The sequence below is a fragment of the Sciurus carolinensis genome, chromosome 4 (assembly GCF_902686445.1).
Source record: "Sciurus carolinensis chromosome 4, mSciCar1.2, whole genome shotgun sequence".
In the NCBI taxonomy this organism is placed as follows: Eukaryota; Metazoa; Chordata; class Mammalia; order Rodentia; family Sciuridae; genus Sciurus; species Sciurus carolinensis.
The window spans coordinates 115,785,068-115,808,013 of NC_062216.1; the positions used below are offsets into that span (position 1 = coordinate 115,785,068).

Genomic DNA, 22,946 nt, shown 5'->3' on the forward strand with positions numbered 1-22,946 from the left:
TAACAGACTGTAGATTTTTAGAAGACTTTCCAATAGAACAGATGCTGAAACTGATAAATCATAATAAGTAGATGTACACCGGCAGAGAGTTAATTTAGTATTTGGAATTTGATTTTGTACTTTATATTAGCTACAAGAAGGTGTTAGAGTATTTATCCTTAACAGACTGCAGTGTATAAGAAATATGTTTTTTTCCCAGCTGTATATCCTTGGATCAGACATTTCTTCACATGTGACCAGCTATGTATCCCAGTGGACACTGAATATAAACTACACACAAGCAGAGAAATGTAAGAAGAATCAGAGGAATGAGCCAACAATGTGGCAGTTACATTTTAAAACATAAAACGAACAACATACACACAGGCTTGGTCATAGTTGGCAAAATATGAAATGCAAGTTGTAGGGACTGGCAAACCTGTATGTGGAGTCCAGATGCGATGCTAGATATTTAGATTTTATCAAGGACTAAATATGCTAGGAAAGACTTGAAAAAATAAGTACATTTAAATATTCACCTTTAAAATACAGAAGAAATCTTAGACATAAGAAGAATCCATAATTTTATTGAATCACAAGACATTGTAAGCCAAAGTCAACAACATGGAACGATCCAGTCAGATGTAGATTACAAATGTAAAATCAAAGGCCCAAGCCCATCCGGGTATTGACAATATCAGTTATAACTTACAGAAGAAACTACATGTGAATTAGCTTTCTGTCTCTAGTAGTGACTATTTCTATCTGGCTTTCATACCACTCTTGTTAAATAAAATACCTCTAAATTTTAAATGAAGATTGACTAAAAGTCAGTACTTAGTGATGAAAAACCACACAATAACAACCTTCTTTCTGTTGGGACTAACAGATGACCCTAAACTTCAGATTCCAATTTTTGTGTTTCTATTTCTCACTTACATGTTAAGTGTAACTGGGAATCTGACCATTATATTCCTCACTTTATTGGACCCACACCTTAAAACACCCATGTACTTTTTCCTACAGAATTTTGCCTTATTAGAAATTTCATTTACATCTGCTTGTATCCCTAGATATTTGTACAACATAGCAACTGGTGACAGGTCGATTACTTATAATATTTGTGTGACTCAAGTGTTTTTTACTGACGTCTTTGGAGTAATAGAATTTTTCCTTCTGGCCATTATGTCCTATGATCGCTATGTGGCCATCTGCAAACCCCTGCACTATGTCACCATCATGAGCAGCAGAGTCTGCAGGACGCTAGTCCTTTGCTGCTGGACAGCAGGTTTGTGGATCATACTCCCACCACTTACTCTCTTCCTAAATTTGAAATTTTGTGATTCAAATGTTATTGATTACTTTTTCTGTGATGCCTCTCCTATCTTGAAGATTTCATGCTCGGACACATGGCTCATAGAGCAGTTAGTGATTGTCTGTGCTGTGCTGACCTTCATTCTGACCCTTGTGTGCGTTGTTCTGTCCTACATATACATCATCAAGACCATCCTAAAATTCCCCTCTGCCCAGCAAAGAAAAAGGGCCTTTTCCACCTGTTCTTCTCACATGATTGTGGTGTCCATCACCTATGGAAGCTGCATCTTCATTTATGTCAAACCTTCAGCAAAGGAATCTGTAGCGATCAATAAGGGTGTGGCGGTGCTAATGACGTCCATTGCTCCCATGTTGAACCCATTCATTTACACTCTGAGAAACAAGCAGGTGAGACAAGCCTTCAGTGCCTCCTTCAAAAAAATTGTCTTGATCTCAAAGAGGAAAGAAAATGATCAAATATAGAAATAAAATATCAACTAAGCATAAACCATTAAACTCCACATCTGTTTTTAATTTCTTCTTGATCTGATCTCTATTCATGTAAATCTTCTGAAACATTTCTCGCACGCAGAACAAATAGTCTCCATCACTTAAATTCACTCCTCTTTTCCCCTTCAGACAAGCCTTTTTCAGGCTAAGTTCCCAATCAAAAGAAGTGATAATGTTTTTGTAGTTAATGTAAACCTGATTCATTGCTTCTAAACTAGAAAAAAAATGAAAGTAAAGAAAAATAAGACAAAAGTAAACCCAACAAGGAAATAAATAGCTTATAAGTTCTTGTACTTCTAAGAAAATAATTGATATAGATTTCTCAGTACCTCTTCTACGCTAAATGATGCTGGATGGTTTTTAAAAACCATCCAGCTCTTGGCACTCAAAAGGAAAAAAAAATTTATAATAACCTTCAACTTATTTAACTCACTAATAATCCTCTATAACTAAAGATTTTTTTAAATCACCATTATCAATAAGGGACATGATTTAATTTAAAAGTAAAGAAAATTAAAATAAATGCATGTCCAAATAAATATGTTTTAAATAAAAGCAGAATTTGATAGTTTGGATCCTAAAGTTTATTCATAATATGTAATATTTGCATACATACAAAATGTTGAAATTTTTAAAATTAAAAGATCCATAAATTATACAGACTGGAAATTAAGATGAGAAAAAAGTTCTTTTCTAATAGGATAGGAAATTACAAAAAAAAAAAGTACAATGGCAAAACTTTAACTGAAGAATTATGTCAAGAATGGAGAAAATATTCAATCACTAAAAAAAGAACATGAATATTTTAAATTGAATGTAGCTAAATAAAGTAATAAATTTTTGCATATCATGGAAACATCATTTTAATAAAAATCAGAGGAAAAAAGTCAACAATATATGTGGAAGTCTCAGATAATTTAAAAGAAAATTCACATAAAAGATCATAAAGTAATAAGCTTCTTCATGTACTAAATAGTTTATGAATTCAAACACAAAGTGCCTATTAATTTCTTTCAGAGGAGCTCGCACAGTTATTAAATAACTTTTCACATTGAGTTTTCTCCTGTCTCTAGGATGCAGGCCTAATAGATAGATACCCTTTGGGGTCTCCTGGTATCACAAGGATTTTACCCTTACTGTTGTCTCTGCTTAGAAAAAATAAGTTCTTTTTTCCTCTTCTAATTTTTATTATTTATCTCTCAATTTAAATGTTATCCATTTAAAGAGAAGCTGTTTCTTGCTGTTTCAACTAGACAGCCTACAAAGCAAGTCTAGAGGAATTGTCAGTCCTGTCTACTCTACTGATCAGAGGTCTCCCTGCTATACACCAAAATTACTTAAACTTTGTTTATACTGTACATTTAATATCTGCCATAAAGACAAATGCTTTATTTTTCATGTCCATGTAAGAATATATAAAACCTAGTAAATAAATGACACTGAATACCTCATTTTCAAATATACTGAATAAACACAAACCCTACAAAAAAGGAAACAACAGTAAAAGGATCACATGGTATAGTATAGTATGTATTTTTAAAGGATTTTGAAACATCTTTAAAGGATTTTGAAACATTTAACTATCCTGTTTACTTTTGACTTCTATTTTAGGATATGACAGATTAACAAGAGTAATAGTGTAGGCCAAGTTTATCACTATTATATTATATTATAGATTATATTATCTCCACATATATTTGCTTATATATATATATATATATATATATATATGTATGTATAGTACACATTACATATAACATGTGCATTAATATTAAAATGGTTTATCTTCCAAGGAGCCCTGGAACTAGTTGTTTTTTTAATTTATTTTTATTGTAAACAAGTGGGATACATGTTGTTTCTCTATTTGTACATGGAGTAAAGGCATACCATTTGTGTAATCATACATTTACATAGGGTAATGGTGTTTGATTCATTGTTATTTTTTCCTTCCCCCCCACCCCTCTCACTCCTCTTTTCCCTCTATAACGTCCCTCCTTCCTCCATTCTTGCCCTCTCCCACCCCCATTATGTGTCATCATCCGCTTATCAGCGAGATCATTCGTCCTTTGGGTTTTTGAGATTGGCTTATCTCACTTAGCATGATATTCTCCAATTTCATCCATTTGCCTGCAAATGCCATAATTTTATTATTCTTTATAGCTGAGTAATATTCCATTGTATATATTTATACCACAGTTTCTTTATCCATTCATCAATTGAAGGGCATCTAGGTTGGTTCCACAATCTGGCTATTGTGAATTGAGCAGCTATAAACATTGATGTAGCTGCATCTCTGTAGTATGCTGATTTTAAGTCCTTTGGGTATAGGCCAAGGAGTGGGATAGCTGGGTCAAATGTGGTTCCATTCCAAGCTTTCTGAGGAATCTCCACACTGGAACTATATCGCGTCCCCTCTGGCCGCAGAGAGAGACACGACAAATGTCTGAAGCTTTGGAAGTTTATTGTGCACAGTTCCTCTCCTATGCTTCTCTTACCCCTAGCTTCTGCGCACTCCCAGCTTCCCTTCTCCCAGCTTCTTCCAGCTCCCGCGTACTCCCTGCTTCCAGCTCAGCTCCAGCCTCTGCCGCCTCTGCCGCCGCCACCGCCGCCGCCGCCGCCGCCGCCGCTTCTTCCGTCCCTTCCTCAGCTTCTCCCACCCACCAGGCTTATATACACTTCAACCAATCAGGGGAGAGTACACGAGATACACGCGGACAGCTGCAGGCACAGGATGGGTACACGAGGGGGGCATGCTCTAGTCACATCGTTAACTAGCCAATCATTGGAATTTGCTGGTTGTTTACTGTATAGCTGGCCGCTTTTGGCTCAGCGTCAGGCGCCATCTTGACCATGCCTAAGGCTGGGGGCTCTAGAAACCCCGACAGATCCCCCTTCTTTAATATTAAACTAAGGCTCGGGACCGTGTCTGTCTTAGGCTGAGTGGTCAGCATATGTCCTTACCCGTCATCAGAGCCTGCAGAGCATGCTGCAGCTCCTGTCTTAGGTCGGTACACAGCCACCTCCTTCATTACCCGTCTTTGACTACCGGTCCAGCATCAAGAGCCATACTAATGGGGGGCTGTCGGCCTTTAGGGCGGTCATGGCCTGATGAAAGATAATTTGATCTCTCTATTGGCTAGCTTGCAGATGCATGCCAAAACGAATGAAGAGAAGAAGGCCAAGGCAGAGGAATACCACCATAGCTCCTAAGCTTGCCCGCTGTTTGACAAATCTATAAACAGAAGAAAAACCATATAGCCATATTAAATACAGAAACAATATACATCCCAATGGAGTTACAATATGGGCAACACAAAACAGCTCTCAGGGAATAAACGCATCCCAGTCCCAAAAGTTCTTGCAAGGTATCCACTTGTTCTTATAATGAGTCCATTCTCTGATAGAGTCTCTATGGTCTGTAAGGCTGCAGCTGCATTCTCGGCCGAATGATCGTTGTTATGGTTGTGTCAATGCTGCTACTGCAAGGACTGTGGTGGCAATGATCACGGCTGTTGCAATGTCAAAGCATCTTCTGTTTCTTGATAATAGCACTGGCAATTCTATATCTGCAACAGAAACTAGGACTGGTAGGAAGATAGAAATGTGCAAATTGCACAGGTGGCAAAAGAATCATTCCAGTATTGTGAAAGATAGCACACAGTTAGTGAACAGTTAAGAGGTGTTATTAGAAATGTTAGTTGGTAGAAACATAAAAAAGAGGAAATACACAAGCTGACGTGGGAGGAAAAGCAACATCATAGCTAGGGTCAGCAGAACGAGTTGCTCTACTCTGGGTCTGATTTGTAGTATGATTCCAACAGCAAAGTGCAGAAATTCCTCCTGTTAAAGCAAAGAAAGGCTAGAAATATCCTTGTCACCAAAAACAGCACGACCTGAAAAATCATCAGTAGAATTGACAGACTTGTAGAGAAATTGGTGAAAAACAAGAAAAGGAAGGATAAAAAATATGTTAGTCAGAAATGAAAAATATGGCCAGGCTAACAATGGCCCATAGGTTCCGGGTTTGCCTTTCCGTCTGAGTTTTTGTTATTGGAGGAAGGCTCAGACTCGCCATTGTGAGGAGGAGCAGCATCACTTGCATGCTGTAAAACTCTGATTAGCCTTTCTGGAATCCAGACTGGAGTCTGTTGATCCTGTGGGAAAATACAAACAGACCCTCGGACCCAACGAAGGACTGGATCCGGTCCTTTCCAACAACCTGTCAGGATATCTTTCCATTTTGCCCATACTTGAGGAGTATTATGGGGATTATAATGTCGATCAGCTGCAGAATGGCCATCCCTATCCAGAGTTAAGAAATTTAGAATGAAAAGAACTAAATTAAGTTTATCTTTAGGAGACTTGTAGGAGGCTCCTATTCCCCCTTTTTGTTTATTTAGACAATTTTTTAAAGTAAGATGTGCTCTTTCCACAATGCCCTGTCCCTGAGGATTATAGGGGATGCCAGTGACTAATTGGATATTAAATGTTTGTAAAAACAACCGGAAGCTTTTGGAAGTATAAGCAGGACCATTATCTGTTTTAATAACTTTAGGTATGCCCCAGCCAGCAAATGCTTGCAGGCAGTGTTGAATGACATCTTTTACCTTTTCTCCAGAATGAGCAGAAGCCATAATGACCCCTGAAGCAGTGTCTACTGACACATGTACATACTTAACAGTACCAAATTCAGAAATATGGGTTACATCCATCTGCCAAATATGACCAGGCAGCAGTCCCCTGGGGTTAACTCCAAAGGATTGTACTGGAATTAAAGGAGCACAATGTTGACAATTTTTTACTATTTGTCGAGCCATACATTTAGATATAGGAAATTTTCTGCTCAAAGTAGTGGAATTTACATGAAATTTTTCATGAAAGAGTTTTGCTTGTTCCTCTATGGAAAAAACAAAAATTGATTTGGTGGCCATATCTACCAAGTCATTAGCATTGGCCAAAGGTCCTGGTAAATTAGAATGAGCTCTAATATGTCCTACATAGAATAGATGTTTACGCTGCAGGATAAGGTTTTGTAGCGTTGTAAAATAAGAAGCTACCGTGGACATGGAAGAAATATGGGGTACCGTTTCAAGAACCTGTAAAGCGTTAACGATATATAAGCTATCAGATAGAAGATTGAATGGCTGATTATCTGCTAATTTAAAGGCTAATATTACAGCTGCAAGTTCAGTAACCTGTGCGGAGTTGGGTGGAACTATTATGGTGTGAAGTTGTTTACCGATAAGTACTGCGCCTACTCCATTTTTGGAGCCATCAGTAAAAATGGTTACACAATCTTTAAGAGGCTGGACACTAGTCACTTTTGGAAAAACTATGGGAGTATTTTTACAGAATTGAATCCAGGGATGTTGGGGATAATGGTTATCAAACTGAGCTGAAGTGGAACAATATAATACTGACCAATCATCATCATTATTAATTAACCATTTAATTTGCTGAGTGGAATAAGGAGTTATAATAATAGACGGATGGATTCCAAAAACAGTAATGCAAGATTCTATTCCCTTGAATATTACCTGAGCAATAGCTTGGGGATATGATTGCAATGTTTTAGCTGGAGAGCTAGGGAGATTTATACTTTGCAAAGGTCCTCCTTGCCAAACTATGCCAAAAGGGGTATGCTTCTCTGAGATTATGATTAAACTTAATGGTTGAGTAGGATCACAACGATCAATGTAACACTGCTGAAGTCTATTCTCTACTAGCTGTAAGGATATCCGTGCTTCGGGAGTAAGTTTCCTAGGGGAATTCAAGTCAGGATTACCTTTTAATATATCGAATAAAGGTTTTAATTCCCCTGTGGATAATTTTAAATAGGATCTGATCCAGTTAATGTCACCTAAGAGTTTCTGAAAATCGTTCAAGGTATTCAATTGATCTGTCCTGATGGTCAACCTTGTTGGTCTGACTGTAGTAGCAGTGAGCCTTGTACCCAGATATTCTTGGATCTCCTCTAATTGTAATTTTTCAGGGGCTATCGTTAGTCCTCTCTTTTCTAATGCTTGAGTTATAAATTGTAATGCTTCTAACAAAACTTCTTTTTCTGGATGGCAAATAAGTATGTCGTCCATATAGTGATAAATCAACAATCTCTTAAACTTTTGTCTAGTAGTTGTTAATGCTTTATCTACGTATATTTGACATATAGTAGGACTGTTAGCCATACCTTGAGGCAACACGGTCCATTCGAATCTCTGGTCAGGCTGAGTGTGATTAAGAGAGGGCAAAGTAAAGGCAAATCTCCAGCAATCATTTTTGTGTAAGGGTATAGAGAAAAAGCAATCCTTTAAATCCAGGATAATAGTAGGCCAATTTTTTGGTAGTGCAGTGACAAGAGGGAGTCCACATTGGATGGGTCCCATAGGGTACATTTGTTCGTTTATGGCTCTTAAATCCTGTAACAACCTCCATTTTCCTGATTTTTTCTTTGTTAAGAATATTGGAGTATTCCAAGGAGAGGTAGAATGTTGTAAATGACCTGCTTGTACCTGCTCTTGTACTAACTTATGAGCTGCCTCTAGCTTTTCTTTTGTTAGGGGCCACTGTGGAATCCAGCGAGGCTTATCATCTTTCCATATTATAGGGATTGATGGTTTATCAGTGGCCCCTAGGAAAAACCCAATCCATGAGAATCATTTTTTGGTGGAAGTAAAGGCAGTGGTTGGGTAGATCCTTGGCTATGTCTTCCTAATCCTTTTTTATCATCATAATTCATATTTTGTAACATATTTCTTACAGGAGTCCCTTGGTAAATCTGGTCAGTGGTGAGTTTCATATCCATTTGCTGCAGGACGTCTCGTCCCCATAGGCTAATAGGAACATTACAGACATATGGCTGAAATATTCCTGTGTGTCCCTCTGTATCTTTCCATGATAATGAGGAAGCACTTTGATTGGGGCTTTCTGCTACTCCTAAGCCTCTCAAGCTCTGAGCTGCTGTGATCAATGGCCAGTGCTTTGGCCAGACCATTGCGCTAATAATACTTTTGTCTGCTCCCGTATCTAATAAACCTGTAAATTCCATATTTCCCACTTTTAATTTTAGGAGGGGCCTCTGTTCCATATCCATAGTAAGGTTTATTAAAGTGGTTCCTGTTGATCCAAAACCTCCTTGTCTTTTATTTGTATTTTTACTGGGCCACAAAGAATGTTGACTGGGCAATATAAGCATTTGTGCAATGCGATCCCCTGGAGAGATGACCGTAATTCCTTTTGGTGAAGAGACCAAGGCTTTTATTTGTCCAGTGAAATCAGGATCAATAACCCCTGGGTGTACTATAAGTCCTTTTAGTGTTGAGGAACCTCTACCTAGTAATAGTCCTACACTGTTCTGTGGGATTTATTCATGCCAATCAGTATCAATCATCTGCACCCCCATATCTGGGGTTAGTATGAGTCTGGAGGTGGCACAGATGTCCAATCCGGCACTTCCTGAGGTGGCTCTGCGCTCCCCTTCTCTGTGGGAGGATACCATCGTCGGGGAACTTGTTGAATTACCCCGTATATTTGTTGCGGGCCCCGGGGAGGGCCCTGTCTCCCGTTTTTTTTTGAAGTTCAGGATTCGACCCTAGAAAATTATCCTCCCTATCTCTAATAGGCTGACAGGCACTATTCCGATGACTTCCTCTTCTGCATCTTGGACATAGCCCTGGGGCATAAGGTGTAACAGATTTTACTATAGTTATCTCTTATCTTTTGTTAGGGCATTATCTCCTTGCTGCTGATTTTGTGCATCTATTGAAGCGTATTGGCCTTCTCCTATTAACATTTCTATCAGGAAACCTTGCCACTATGTTTCTGCAAGCAGTTTCAACAGCTATTTCTTGCCACTGAGCTTCCCCAATTAGCCATTGTTCTCCAGATAACACTGCTCTGCATACCTGTCTCCAATAGTCTTAACTGCCTCTTTAAAGTTTTTCTAATGGTTGATGGTATCTCCATTTGCTCCTCAAATACGGGCAGGTTCTACAAATTTTGAAGCTCTTTTTATTAGGCTTAGGTTTCTCCTACCTTTTTCCCTTGTTCTTTAGTTTTTACTACCACTTGGTTATTCCTTTTGGGGGTTCTTTGTGTTAGACTTAGTTCTCTTTTTTCCCTTGTTCTTAGATTTTTTGAGCAATTATTTTCTAGGTCACCACCACTCAATTTTTCCTCACTTTATTCTCTTTAAGCGTTCTTTTCTGTTACTATTAGATCCTGTTCATGAAGATCCCCCTTGTGGCACACTAAGCAGCTTTTCTTACTTAGCTGTTTTTTTCCCTTTAATGGCGTCCCATTGTTTTTTAATAGTTCCCTGAGGGGTTGCTGCATTCAGACCCCATTGTTACTAATTTGAATAGCTTTAGTTATGGTAGTTACAATAACAGTGGCCTAGCTGCCAGGAGCAACGAGATTACTGAAAGGAAAACTATCAAGTGCGCATTAAAATTTTTATAGCGGCTTTTCACGTACTACCTAATTGGACCGCTCCAAGCGTGTTTCTACTTTCACTTTAATTAGACCGTGTTCCACGCGTCAGGACCCCGATACCTTTCAACCCGCGTTCTACGCGTCAGGACCGCTGATGGCGCGCCCCGATACCCACGTTCTACGCGTCAGGATCCCGATACCTTTCAACCGGACCACACTCCGCGTGTCCCCAGGACCGCCAATGGCACATCCTGACACCCTTTAACTTTTTTATAACCGGTTTAACTTGTATACAAAAAAAGTTTTTTCAAATATCTTACCTTGTTTTCTTTTATAAGGCCTTCATCTTCCCGGGTTTCGGCACCAGTTATCGCGTCCCCTCTGGCCGCAGAGAGAGACACGACAAATGTCTGAAGCTTTGGAAGTTTATTGTGCACAGTTCCTCTCCTACGCTTCTCTTACCCCTAGCTTCTGCGCACTCCCAGCTTCCCTTCTCCCAGCTTCTTCCAGCTCCCGCGTACTCCCTGCTTCCAGCTCAGCTCCAGCCTCTGCCGCCTCTGCCGCCGCCACCGCCGCCGCCGCCGCCGCCGCCGCCGCTTCTTCCGTCCCTTCCTCAGCTTCTCCCACCCACCAGGCTTATATACACTTCAACCAATCAGGGGAGAGTACACGAGATACACGCGGACAGCTGCAGGCACAGGATGGGTACACGAGGGGGGCATGCTCTAGTCACATCGTTAACTAGCCAATCATTGGAATTCGCTGGTTGTTTACTGTATAGCTGGCCGCTTTTGGCTCAGCGTCAGGCGCCATCTTGACCATGCCTAAGGCTGGGGGCTCTAGAAACCCCGACAGAACTAGTTTTTAATCTTTGCATCATAGATCCTTAAAATGTGGTGTGGGATATTAGGTAAATGTTGTCAGTGTTGGCACCACGGCTCAATCCCGTTTCTTGTGATTCCAGGTCCATGAAGGTTATAGAATCTGACACTGCCTCTTCAGGACTCCATACGTAATCATCAAAGTCACCTCCAAGAATGTCCAAGAGCCATTTTTATTTAAAATATCCAATGTTTAGAAACAAAAATGGCACACGTATCCTTAACAAATACAGGTATTTGAACAAATGTATTTCCTTAAAATAAAAAATACTATTTGATATAATTTTTGATGTTAAAAATTGTCATTACTAACAAAAATGGCACTCTGTATTCATTGATATCTTATAAAAATATATAAATTTTAAAATTAGTAATCAAATAAAGAAAAGTTAATGCTTTATTATAACAACAAGAAAGAGACAAATGTCCCTAAAAATTGAATCCAGAGTAAAATGAGTTAAAAATTGGAATGAAGAAATGATGACAAAAGGTGTCGGCTGTCTTCCAGTTCTCAAGGCAAAACTTACCCACAAAAAATGAAGGAGAATGACTTTGTGGAATCAAAGATGCAGTCTCTTTAATGAAGGAGGAAAAACTGAAGGCTAGTTTCTAGTACATGCCTTGGTGCTATGCTCTGACCTTTCTATCTTGTACCACCCAAAATGAGACACTCCTACTAGGGGAAAAATAAGCCATAAAGAAGTCTTCACTGGAATTCTCAAATCCATGACTATTTTAAAATTATTTAAAATGAATTATTATTCATCATATACCCAAACCAATGCACCATAACATGGATCCAGCAGTTACTAATTTGCAGGGCAGAAGGAGGAATACATTGAAGCTTCTGCATAAAAATACAGAAAAATGTATACCCAAAAGAAAGAATACTATCACAGCTTGATCAAGAAAATCTAGTGACTATTCCTCTGGAGTTTCCAGTTCTTAGAATAGCAATTCTAAAGAAAAGTCCAATTTTGGAATTTATCTTTTTGTCATCGACAGACACATTTGTAGAAATGCAATAGCTCACAGAGCTTGTGAAGCTGTAAGTGTCCTTTGTTAGGTGAGTTTCAAACTATTGATTCTCCTCACCTTTTTATGGTTGTTTGACTTTGAATAAACAAGATACATCCAGAGAACCAAAACTATCCCTGCACTCAGCTTCCTTTCTGAAACAGTAGAGATGTTTTGAGGGATCAATTTCCCACTGTTTTCCCTAATCCTTTCAAAAAGACCTGTTGAGTGTTTTTAACAGCTTTATTGAAATACATATCATAAACTACAAGTAAAGACAAATGAAAACACACATTAAACCATCACCAAAATCAAAGAGTGAATGTCTGCATCACCTCCAAAGCTTCCTCGTACTGCTTTGTATTCCTCTCCACTCTCCTGTCTCCTGAAGGGCTACTTCCATCATAATACATTAATTTACATTATCTAGAGTTTTATATAAATGAAATAATACAATGTGTTCTTTTTATTATATGGCTTCTTTCACTCAGCCTTTATTTTGAAATTCACCCATGTTATCCTGCGTATTTGTTAGTTTATTATTTTTTATTGGTTAATAGTATTCCATAGCTTGTGATACTGAAAGTTCACCAATTCACCAATAGAGATCTGGTTTGTTTCCAGTTTTAGGGTGTTAAAAATAAAGCCACTATAAGCAGGGTGCAGTGGTGCACACCAGAAATCCCTGCAGAGAGGCCAAGGCAGGAGGATCACAAGTTCAAAGCCAGCCTCAGCAAAGCGCTAAGCAACTCAGTGAGACCCTGTCTCTAAATAAAATACAAAAAAATAGGGCTGGGGATGTGGCTCAGTGGTCGAGTGCCCCTGAGTTCAATCCCTAGTACCAAAAATAAATAAGTAAGTAAATATATAAATAAATAAAGCTACTATAAATTGAGGTGCTATAGCTTTTGATGTGGCTGCATCACCATAGTGTACTGATTTCAAGTCTTTGGGTGTATACAGAGGAGTGGGGTAACTGGGTCAAAAGGTGGTTCCATTTCAAGTTTTCTGAGAAATCTCCATACTGCTTTCCAGAGTGGGTGCACCAATTTGCAGTCCCACCAGAAATGTATGAGTGTACCTTTTCCCCCACATCCTCGCCAACATTTATTCATTTACTTGTATTCTTGATAATTGTCATTTTGACTGGAGAGGAACTATTACTTTAGTTTTAATTTGCATTTCTCTAATTGCTAGTGATGTTGAACTTTTTTTATATATTTGTTGACCCTTCATATTTCTTCTTCTGTGAAGAGCTGGTTCAGTTCCCTTGCCCATTTATTGTCTAGATTTGTTTGTTTGGTGTTAAAATTTTGAGTTGTTTATATAACCTAGAAGTTAAAGCCCTACCTGAGGTGCAGATGGCAAAGATTTTCTCCCATTCTTTAGGCTGTTTCTTCACACTCTTGATTCTTTCCTTTGCTGTGAAGAAGTTTTTTAGTTAGATAACCATCCCAAAGAATATCCAAGAAACCATTTTTATTTAAAACACTTAATGTTTTAAATAAAAATGGCAAAAGCATCTTTAACAAATATGGGTAGATAATCAAGAGATTCTTGATTTTACTTCTTTACTTCTTGCAGAGTCTTTTAAGGAAGTCGGTTCCTGAGTCAATATGTTGGAATGCTGGGCCTACATTTTCTTCTAGTAGGTACAGGGTTTCTGTTCTAATTTCTAGGTCTTTGATTCACTTTGACTTAATTTGTGTGCAGGGTGAGAGATAGGGGTTAAATTTCATTCCATATTCTACTACATATGGATTTCCGTTTTGCCTACCACCATTTGTTGAAGAGGCTATCTTTTTTCCAATGTATGTTTTTGGCATTTTTGTCTAGTATTATATAACTGTATTTTTGTGGGTTTGTCTCTGTGTCCTCTATTCTATTCTATTGGTCTCCTTGTCTGTTTTGATACCAATATCATACTGTTTTACTTACTATAGCTGTGCAGTATCATTTAAGTTCTGGTATCATGGCGCCTCCTGCTTCACTTTTCTAAAGATATATGTGGGTATTCCATGTTTCTTATCTTTCCAAATGAATTTCATGACTGCTTTTTCTATTTCCAAGAAGAATGTATGTGGAACCAACCTAGGTGCCCTTCAACAGATGAATGAATAAAGTAAATGTAATATATATATATATATATATATATATATATATATATATATACACACACATACACAATGGAGTAGTATTCAGCCATACAAAAGAATGACTTTGTGACATTTGTCAGTAAATGGATGGATCTGGAGACTATCATGATAAGTGAAGTAAGCCAGTCCCAAAAGTCCAGGTTCAAAGTTTTCTCTGATATATAGAAGTTAACCCACAATAAGGGGAGAGGTTGAAGGGAAGAATAGAAGTTCAGTAGGTTAGAAAATGGGAAATGGAGGGAAGAGAGGGAGAAAAGGAAAAGGAAAGATAGTGGAATGAATCTGACATAATTTTCCCATATACATATGAAAACATCAAAGTGAATCCCACCATTATATACATTCACAAGAATGGGATACTAACTAGAATAAGAAATATTCCATGCTTGTTTAAATATATCAGAATGGATTTTATTGTCACATATAACTAAAAAGAACCAATAAATTTTTTAAAAGATACTGTGAAAGTTTATATAAAATTCTCTGTGTAAATATATAGTTTCTCTTTTCTTAGATAAATGCCTAAAATGCTGTCCACATGTCTTATTTAATGAAATATCAGCTCAATTGTTTTGTGCAATTTTATAGAGGTTTTATCTTGTTTGTTTGTTTTTGGTTTTGTTGTTAGGTGCTGGGTTTGAACCCAGGGCCTCATACACAAGTGCTCTACAATGAGCTATACCCCAGCCCTGAACTTTTCTCTTCTATTATTGGTATACAAAAGTTCTTTTATATTCTGGATACAACTCTCTTATCATATATATGATTGTAAGAATTTTCTCTTAGTCTGGAGTTTTACAGCTTTATTTAATTCCAATTTTAATTTCTTCCTTTTAATAATGTCCTTTTATCAGTTTGTTCTTCTATAAATTATGCTTCTAGTATCATATCTAAAAGAATCTTAGCATAGCCTATGGTTGCAAATGTTTCCCTCTTTTTTTAGTTCTATAATTTGAGGTTATACATTTATGCCTGATTCATTTGAGTTACCTTTTGTCTGCAGTGTAAAATGCTAATTAAAATTGGGATTGGGTATTTTTTTGTTTTGTTTTGGTTTTTGGTTTTTGGTTTTTTTTCACAAGGATATCCAACTTTCCCATCCCTATTTGTTCAAAAGACTATCTTATCTCTAAGGAACTGCCTATCTTGGTTAAAAATCATTTGTTCATAATGACTAGATTTCTTTCCAGTAATCTTCCATTACCTTCCATGACATATTAGTCTATCTTTACACCAAATCACTGGTTTATTGTAATTTTATAGTAAATCTTGAAATCACATAGTGTTACTTCTTTAAATTTTTTTTCCAAAGTTCTCTGGGTATTCTAATTTATTCTCATTTACATATGAAATTTAGAATCAGTTTGTCAACTTGACAAAAGGAAAACCAATCTGGGATTTTCATGAGCTTTCATTTAATCTGTAGATCAATTGGAGAAGTACAGCTTAACATTTCTTCCTACTCAAGAAAGCATTATCTCAATGTATTAAGGCCTCTTAATATCTCTCAGGAACACTATTTAGGTTTCATTGTATAGGTCTTCAAATCATCTGTCAAGTTCAAACAAACTCAAACAATTAAAGATGCTCCAATAATAGAACCCATTGAAACACAGTAGAAGACATGACACTTTAGAATGTACATAGTTAAACTGATCCATAACATAAAGGTCTATGTAAGGAGTGAAATCAGAGATATATTTCAGGAGATGAAAGATCACTTCAATAAACAAAGATTATGAAAATAAATAAAACAGAAATCCTTGAAATGAAGAAATCAATAAACCAAATTAAAAATTCAATGGTAGGCAATTTTCTCCAGGTCCCTATACCCCTGGGGGTCTGGGAATTTTGCACAAGAGCCAAATTCAAATAAAACTTGCTTCACCAATTTTTGTCCCATTTTATTTGGCTGCTAACTGTGCCAGCCGAGACCCGACAAGCTTACATTTGGTGCCGAAACCCAGGAGGGGGTTTTTCGGGCTCCCCCAGGCCTCAGGGTTGAGACCCACCCCCTCCTCAGAAGAACCAGGAGATTCCCGCTCAGCTCTACTCTGTTCTGCTCCATCCCACTTCAAAGTGCGGTAAGTTCCCTGGCTTTTTTTCCCATTTGCCATTCCAATGTCCCTTCGGTTCCGCAGGGGGTTCTGTTCTGTTGGCGGGCCACAGACCCTCTCCATCCATCTGGCCCTGGTCGCCCCAGAGACGTCTGGGCTTCCAGTTAGGCTCCATGTCCATCTCAGGTCCCCAAGAATTGAGAGACGTCTCAAATTTTGGCCCACCCGCCGTCTTCCCTGTGTACAAAAGCCAGAACTGGGATGCCTCTTCTGCTTCTGTACATCTCTCTGGGTAAAATTGGACGGCTAATGGGAAATACCGGGAGCTCATTAGACCCCAAAATTCCTTTGGGATGTATCCACTGTAATTTTACTAAACTGGGACTTTCCAAAGATTTAAGCCGTAAGCAGCTAGTTTTTTTTTTTTCAAGCCTCAGTATGTTTTAGGTCTCAAGATGGCCACCAAAAGGCACTCGCAACCATTCGCAAGCTTTCTTTTTGGAATTTGGCATTGAAGTTAAAGCCCAGCACTCTTACTTTATGACTTGCTGGATGGTTAAGATCAGATTTAGAAATTGAGATTAAATACAGAGGCCAAGAAAAGTCAGTAACAGGCCAATTTGACCAGCTTAATCTTAGACACCTAACAAAACAATTAAAACCTAAATATAGCCATTCTTTGGCATTTAAGAGAAATAATAGTAAAATGCAACCTAAGATGTACACTTGTGTTAATCTCCCTAAAATAAATAAAGACTGGAAGCTACAAGAGAGAAATTCTTAGGCAGATGTACCTGCTAACTATCAAGAGAAACTGCCAGAATCAGGAGTTTTTAGTCAGTTTAAGGCCTACAGATCCTCCTGAACTACATAGGTAGGCTTAATCTATGCCTGCTAGTATGATTCTCTAGCCCTAAGGCACAGGAATATAGAGATCTCTACTAAACATAGGTTATACCAAGAGGACTGAATTATGCAGTCACTGCCAACCAAAAGCTAGAACAGCAACTCCAGAAGACAATAGAGGCATCTGCTGCCCCCCTGACATCCCTGCAAAGATGAATAACATTTATTGCTCAAGTTTCCTTCCAGAACCATCGAGCACTAGATCTGACAGCAGACAAAGGGGAAATACACCTCTTCCTAAAAGAATGTTGTTGCTGCATCAATGAAACCGGTCTAATGAAAGCAACGTCAAAACTCTTAGACATCTAAATAAAAGGCTGAAGCAAGAAGAATCAAATGACCCCTGGCCAGGATGGCTGAACTCCACTCTTGTCACCTGGCTGACCTTACTCTCCTATTTGTGATAGAATTTCTGCTAACAATTGCTCCCTGTCTTCTCAGGTTTGCCCGGAACTGCATAAGTGAGGTTGCCAGGGTGACCTACAACCAGATGCTCCTACACACTTATAATCGCCTCCCCACCAACCTAGAACCTGAATCTTTTTCTCCCCACAATGCCCCCTAACATGCAGGAAGTAGCCAGACTCCAGCACACTAGATCACCAAAAAGGTCGGGATGTTAGGTCGGAAATTAGGCGACTGTAGGGGGCAAAGCTGAGCAGCCAGAACAAAGACCAGCCCACCAAAGGTAACCAGAAAGTTCGCAGCAAGGTGGATGGAAAGTTCCACTGACCCTTCACACCCACCTGTCACTCAACAGGACCCCATCCCAGTTTATAAAAACCCTGGGCATCCAGGGCCACGTGCAATTTTCTCTAGGTCCCTATACCCCAGGGGGACAGGGAATTTTGCCCAAGAGCCAAATTCCAATAAAGCTTGCTTTGGCAAAAAAAAAAAAAAAAAAAAAAAATTCAATGGTAATTATCACCAATAGACTAGACCACTTGGAAGAGAGAACCACAGACAATGAAGACAAAATACATAATCCTGAAAATAAAGTTGACCACACAGAGAAGATAGTTAAAAAAAAACCATAACAGAACTTCAAAGAATTATGGGATAACATGAAAAGATCAAATTTAATATTTATCAGGAAAGAGGTAGACACAGAGATACAAACCAAAGTAATGCACAATCTTTTCAATGAAATAATATCAGAAAATTTCCCAAAATTGAAGAATGAGATGGAAAATCAAATACAAGAGACTCATAGGACCCCAAAAGTACAAAATTACAATAGACCCACACCAAGACTTACTGTAATGAGAATGACTAATGCAAAGAATAAGGAGAGAATTTTAAAGGTTGCTAGATAAAACAACAGGTCACATTTAGAGGAAGACCAATCCAGATTTCAACTGATTTCTCAACTCAAATCCTCACTAGGTCTTGGGATGCTATGTATAAAGCTTTGGAAGAAATGGATGCCAGTGAAGAATACTATACCCAGCAAAATTAACCTTCAGATTTGAAGATGAAATAAAACCTTCCATGATAAACAAAATCTAAAAAAAATTCACAACTAGAAAGACTGCACTACAACACACAGAATATTTCATGAAGAAAAATAAAAGCTAGCAGAGGGAAAATCTACACTAGAAGAATAATCATTCAAAGGATAAATTAATACAAATTAAAAACAAGAAACAAATCAAATGACAGGGAATAAAAATCATCACTCAATAATAACATTGAATGTAAATGGACTAAACTTATTAATCAAAAGACATAGGTTAGCAGACTAGACTAAAAATAAGAACCAATAATATTCTACCTCCCAGAGACTCACCTCATAGGCAAAGAAATCCACACCGAAGTAGAAAAAAATAGGGGAAAAAGTATCATTCACATGAATTTCACAAATATGCAGGGGTTTCTATTGTCATATAAGATGAAGTAAACTTCAAGCCAAAGTTAATCAGAAGAGACAAAGAAGGTCACTGCATACTGATTAATGGAATTATACATCAACAAGACATAACAGTTGTAAATATTTATGCCCCAGACTGTGGAGCACCTCCACACATCAAACAAACCTTTCTTGATATCAAGGATCAAATGGATCACAACACAGTACTACTGGGTGACTTCAACATGTCTCTCTACTTACTAGATAGATCTTCAAAAAATTAAGAAGCTATAACACTCAAAAATACAATTAGGGATTTTTTCAAGATGGCAGACTAGAGGGTGGCTGCATTTCATGTTGCTCCAGGACTCAGGATTCAAGAGGAAATATTGAGAGACTTGGGACCAACTCAAAGCCGGCGGGTGAGTCTCTCCCATTGGGGAGGTGTCCCGGATGGGGCAGTAGTCTTGGAACACAGGGAACTTTGTGAAGTAGAGTTGCCCAACGAGACACCCCTCCTCCCGCAGTGAACTCGGACAACTGGGAGCATTGTAGAGGAGGCTGCTCAGCATCATGCTGGGACTTGGAGCAACCCACCGGGGCTCCAGGCAGCTGCCCAGAGGAGGAGCTGCGCGGTGAGCTGTTTGAACACAGAGCGAACACTCCTGAACACCGGGGTCTGCCCAGAGGAGGAGGAGGAGCGTGGGAAGTCACTTGGACTCAAAGTAACTGCACCAGGGCTATGGGCAGTTGTTGGGAGAAGGAGGTGCGCAGTGAGTTGCTTAGACTCATAGCGACTGCACCAGAACTCTGGCGGCTGCCTGGAGGAGTAGGAGGAGGTGCGCACAAGGTCACTTGGACTTGGAGCGACCGCGCCGGAACACTGGGTGGCTGCCCAGAGGAAGAGGCGTGCAGCGGGTCGCTGGGACTCGGAGCGACTGTACGGGGCTCCGGGTCACTGCTCAGAGGAGGGGCCGCATAGACAGGCGATTAGGTGCAGAGCAGGGTCCCAGGACCTAGGAGGCTTCTTGGTGGAAGAGTCACACAGAGACAAGCTGAGGAACGGAGCGACGGTTCCAGGACTGCAGGCAGATTCTCTGAGGAGAGGCAGCCTAAGGAAACTCATCTGTGAAGGGTGAGGCTCCCAGACCCAGGAGGTAGGTCTGGACCCCTGGGAACGTTGCAGAGCAAGGCAGTCCAGCCCAGGCAGTAGTTGTGGGTTGAGGGGAACCTCTAGGAGGGGAACTGACCAGCAAGACCTCCCCACCGAGTTAGTCTTCCCTGCCAGGTGAGGTTTTCCCACAAGCACAGTAAAACCAGAGACACAGGCACAAACAGGCCTTGCCTCAGCCCGCAGCCTAGTTCCCCTTCGGATGACCACTGGTCAACAAGTGGAGGCACCTCTGCCCACTAGCAGGGAATAACCCTACCTGAAGGCCACCACCCCTAGGGAGGCAGCTTCCTTGTGGAGCACCGCATGATCAACTTCCTCCAAGACTTGAGGCTACTGAAAGCTAAGAGGGGATATACTAGAAATCTTCAGGGACATTATAAGTCAATAGAGGAAATCTGCAATATCTCAGTGGTCCACTGATACCTGAACAATATGAGAAAACAAGGGAAGAAAATGCCCCAAACAAATCTAGATGTTACATCAATAAAATCCAATGACAGCATGGCAGAAGAAATGACAGAAAGGGAGTTCAGAATGTACATAATTAAAATGATCAGGGAAGCAAACGATGAGATGAAAGAGCAAATGCAGGCATGGAATGATCACACCAATCGACAGTTAAAAGAGCAAATACAGGAAGCAAAATATCATTTCAATAAAGAGTTAGAGATATTAAAAAAACCAAACAAAAATCCCTGATATTAAGGAAACAATAAACCAAATTAAGAACTCCATAGAAAGCATAACCAATAGGATAGAACACCTGGAAGACAGAACCTCAGAATTTGAAGAAAAATATTTAACCTTGAAAACAAAGTTGAACAAACAGAGAAGATGGTAAGAAATCATGAACAGAATCTCCAAGAACTTTGGGACATCATGAAAAGGCCAAATTTAAGAATTATTGGGATTGAGGAAGGCTTAGAGAAACAAATCAAAGAAATGAACAATCTATTCAATGAAATAATATCAGAAAATTCCCAAATCTCAAGACTGAAATGGAAAATCAAGTATAAGAGGCTTATAGAACTCCAAATACACAAAATTACAACAGACCCACACCAAGGCATATTATAATGAAAATACCTAACATACAAAATAAAGACAAAATTTTAAAGGCTATGAGAGAAAAGAATCAAATTACATTCAGGGGGAAACAATAAGAATATCAGCAGATTTTTCAATCCAGACCCTAAAAGCTAGAAGGGCCTGGAACAACATTTACCAAGCCCTGAAAGAAAATGGATGCCAACCAAGAATCTTATACCCAGCAAAACTTACCTTCAAATTTGACGATGAAATAAGATCCTTCCATGATAAACAAAAACTAAAAGAATTTACAAAAAAGAAAGCCAGCATTACAGAACATTCTCAGCAAAATATTCCATGAGGAAGAGATGAAAAAAAAGAAGCAAATAAGCAAAGGGAGGAATTATCCTAAAGTAATTGTCAAATAGGGGAGGAACCAAGTCATGTCAAAAAAAATAAATAAATAAAATGTTAAAAATGAACCAAATGACCGGGAATACAAATCATATCTCACAATAACCCTGAAGGTTAATGGCCTGAACTCATCAATCAAAAGACATAGACTGGCAGATTGGATTAAAAAGAAAGATCCAACAATATGTTGCCTGCAAGAGACTCACCTCATAGAAAGAGATACCCATAGACTAAAGGTGAAAGGATGGGGAAAAACATACCATGCACACGGACACAGCAAAAAAGCTGGGGTATCCATCCTCATTTCAGATAATGTGGACTTCAAGCCAAAGTTAGTCAGAAGCGATAAAGAAGGACATTTCATACTGCTTAAGGGACACATAAATCAGCAAGAGATAACAATCATAAACATCTATTCCCCAAACAGTGGCTCATCCATGTATGTCAAACAAATCCTTCTCAATTTCAGAAACAAAATAGAAAATAACACAATAATACTAGGTGATTTTAACACGCCTCTCTCACCACTGGACAGATCTTCCAAACAAAAATTGAACAAAGAAACCATAGATCTCAATAACACAATCAATAATTTAGACTTAATGGACATTTATAGAATATACCATCCAACCAAGAGCGAATACACTTTCTTCTCAGCAGCACATGGATCCTTCTCTAAAATAGACCATATAGTATGCCACAAAGCTAACGTTAGCAAATACAAGATAGAGACACTACCTTGTATTCTATCAGAACATAATGGAATGAAATTAGAAATAAATGACAGAGTAAAAAACAGAAACTACTCCAATACCTGGAGATTAAACAATATGCTATTATATAATGAATGGATATCAGAAGATATTAGGAAGGAAATTAAAAAATTCTTAGAGGTAAATGAGAACAAGGAAACAACATATCAAAATCTCTGGGACTATGAAAGCAGTTCTTAGAGGAAAATTTATTTCATGGAGCACATTCAATAAAAGAAGCAAAACTCAACAAATAAACGACCTAACACTACAGCTCAAAGCCCTAGAAAAAGAAGAACAGACCAACACCAAAAGTAGTAGAAGACAGGAAATAGTTAAACTCAGAGCTGAATCAACAAAATGGAAACAAAAGAAACAATACAAAAAATTGACGAAATAAATAGTTGGTTTGTCAAAAAAATAAACAAAATTGATAAACCTTTAGCCACACTAACAAAGAGAAGACAAGAGAAAACCC

At 38.6% G+C, this 22,946-nt stretch overlaps 1 protein-coding gene across 1 annotated transcript; it reads left to right on the top strand.

The window, feature by feature from the left end:
- The first annotated feature begins 822 nt into the window (after positions 1-822).
- LOC124983314 (olfactory receptor 6C2-like) lies at positions 823-1,776 on the top strand. Its single transcript, XM_047550501.1, has one exon. The coding sequence runs from the start codon at positions 823-825 to the stop codon at positions 1,774-1,776; it is 954 nt and encodes a 317-aa protein (XP_047406457.1).
- Positions 1,777-22,946: the final 21,170 nt, after the last annotated feature.

Bases quoted from the DNA above. Each gene is read 5' to 3' on its own strand.
- LOC124983314 (XM_047550501.1), top strand. From the start codon at position 823: ATGAAAAACCACACAATAACAACCTTCTTTCTGTTGGGACTAACAGAT.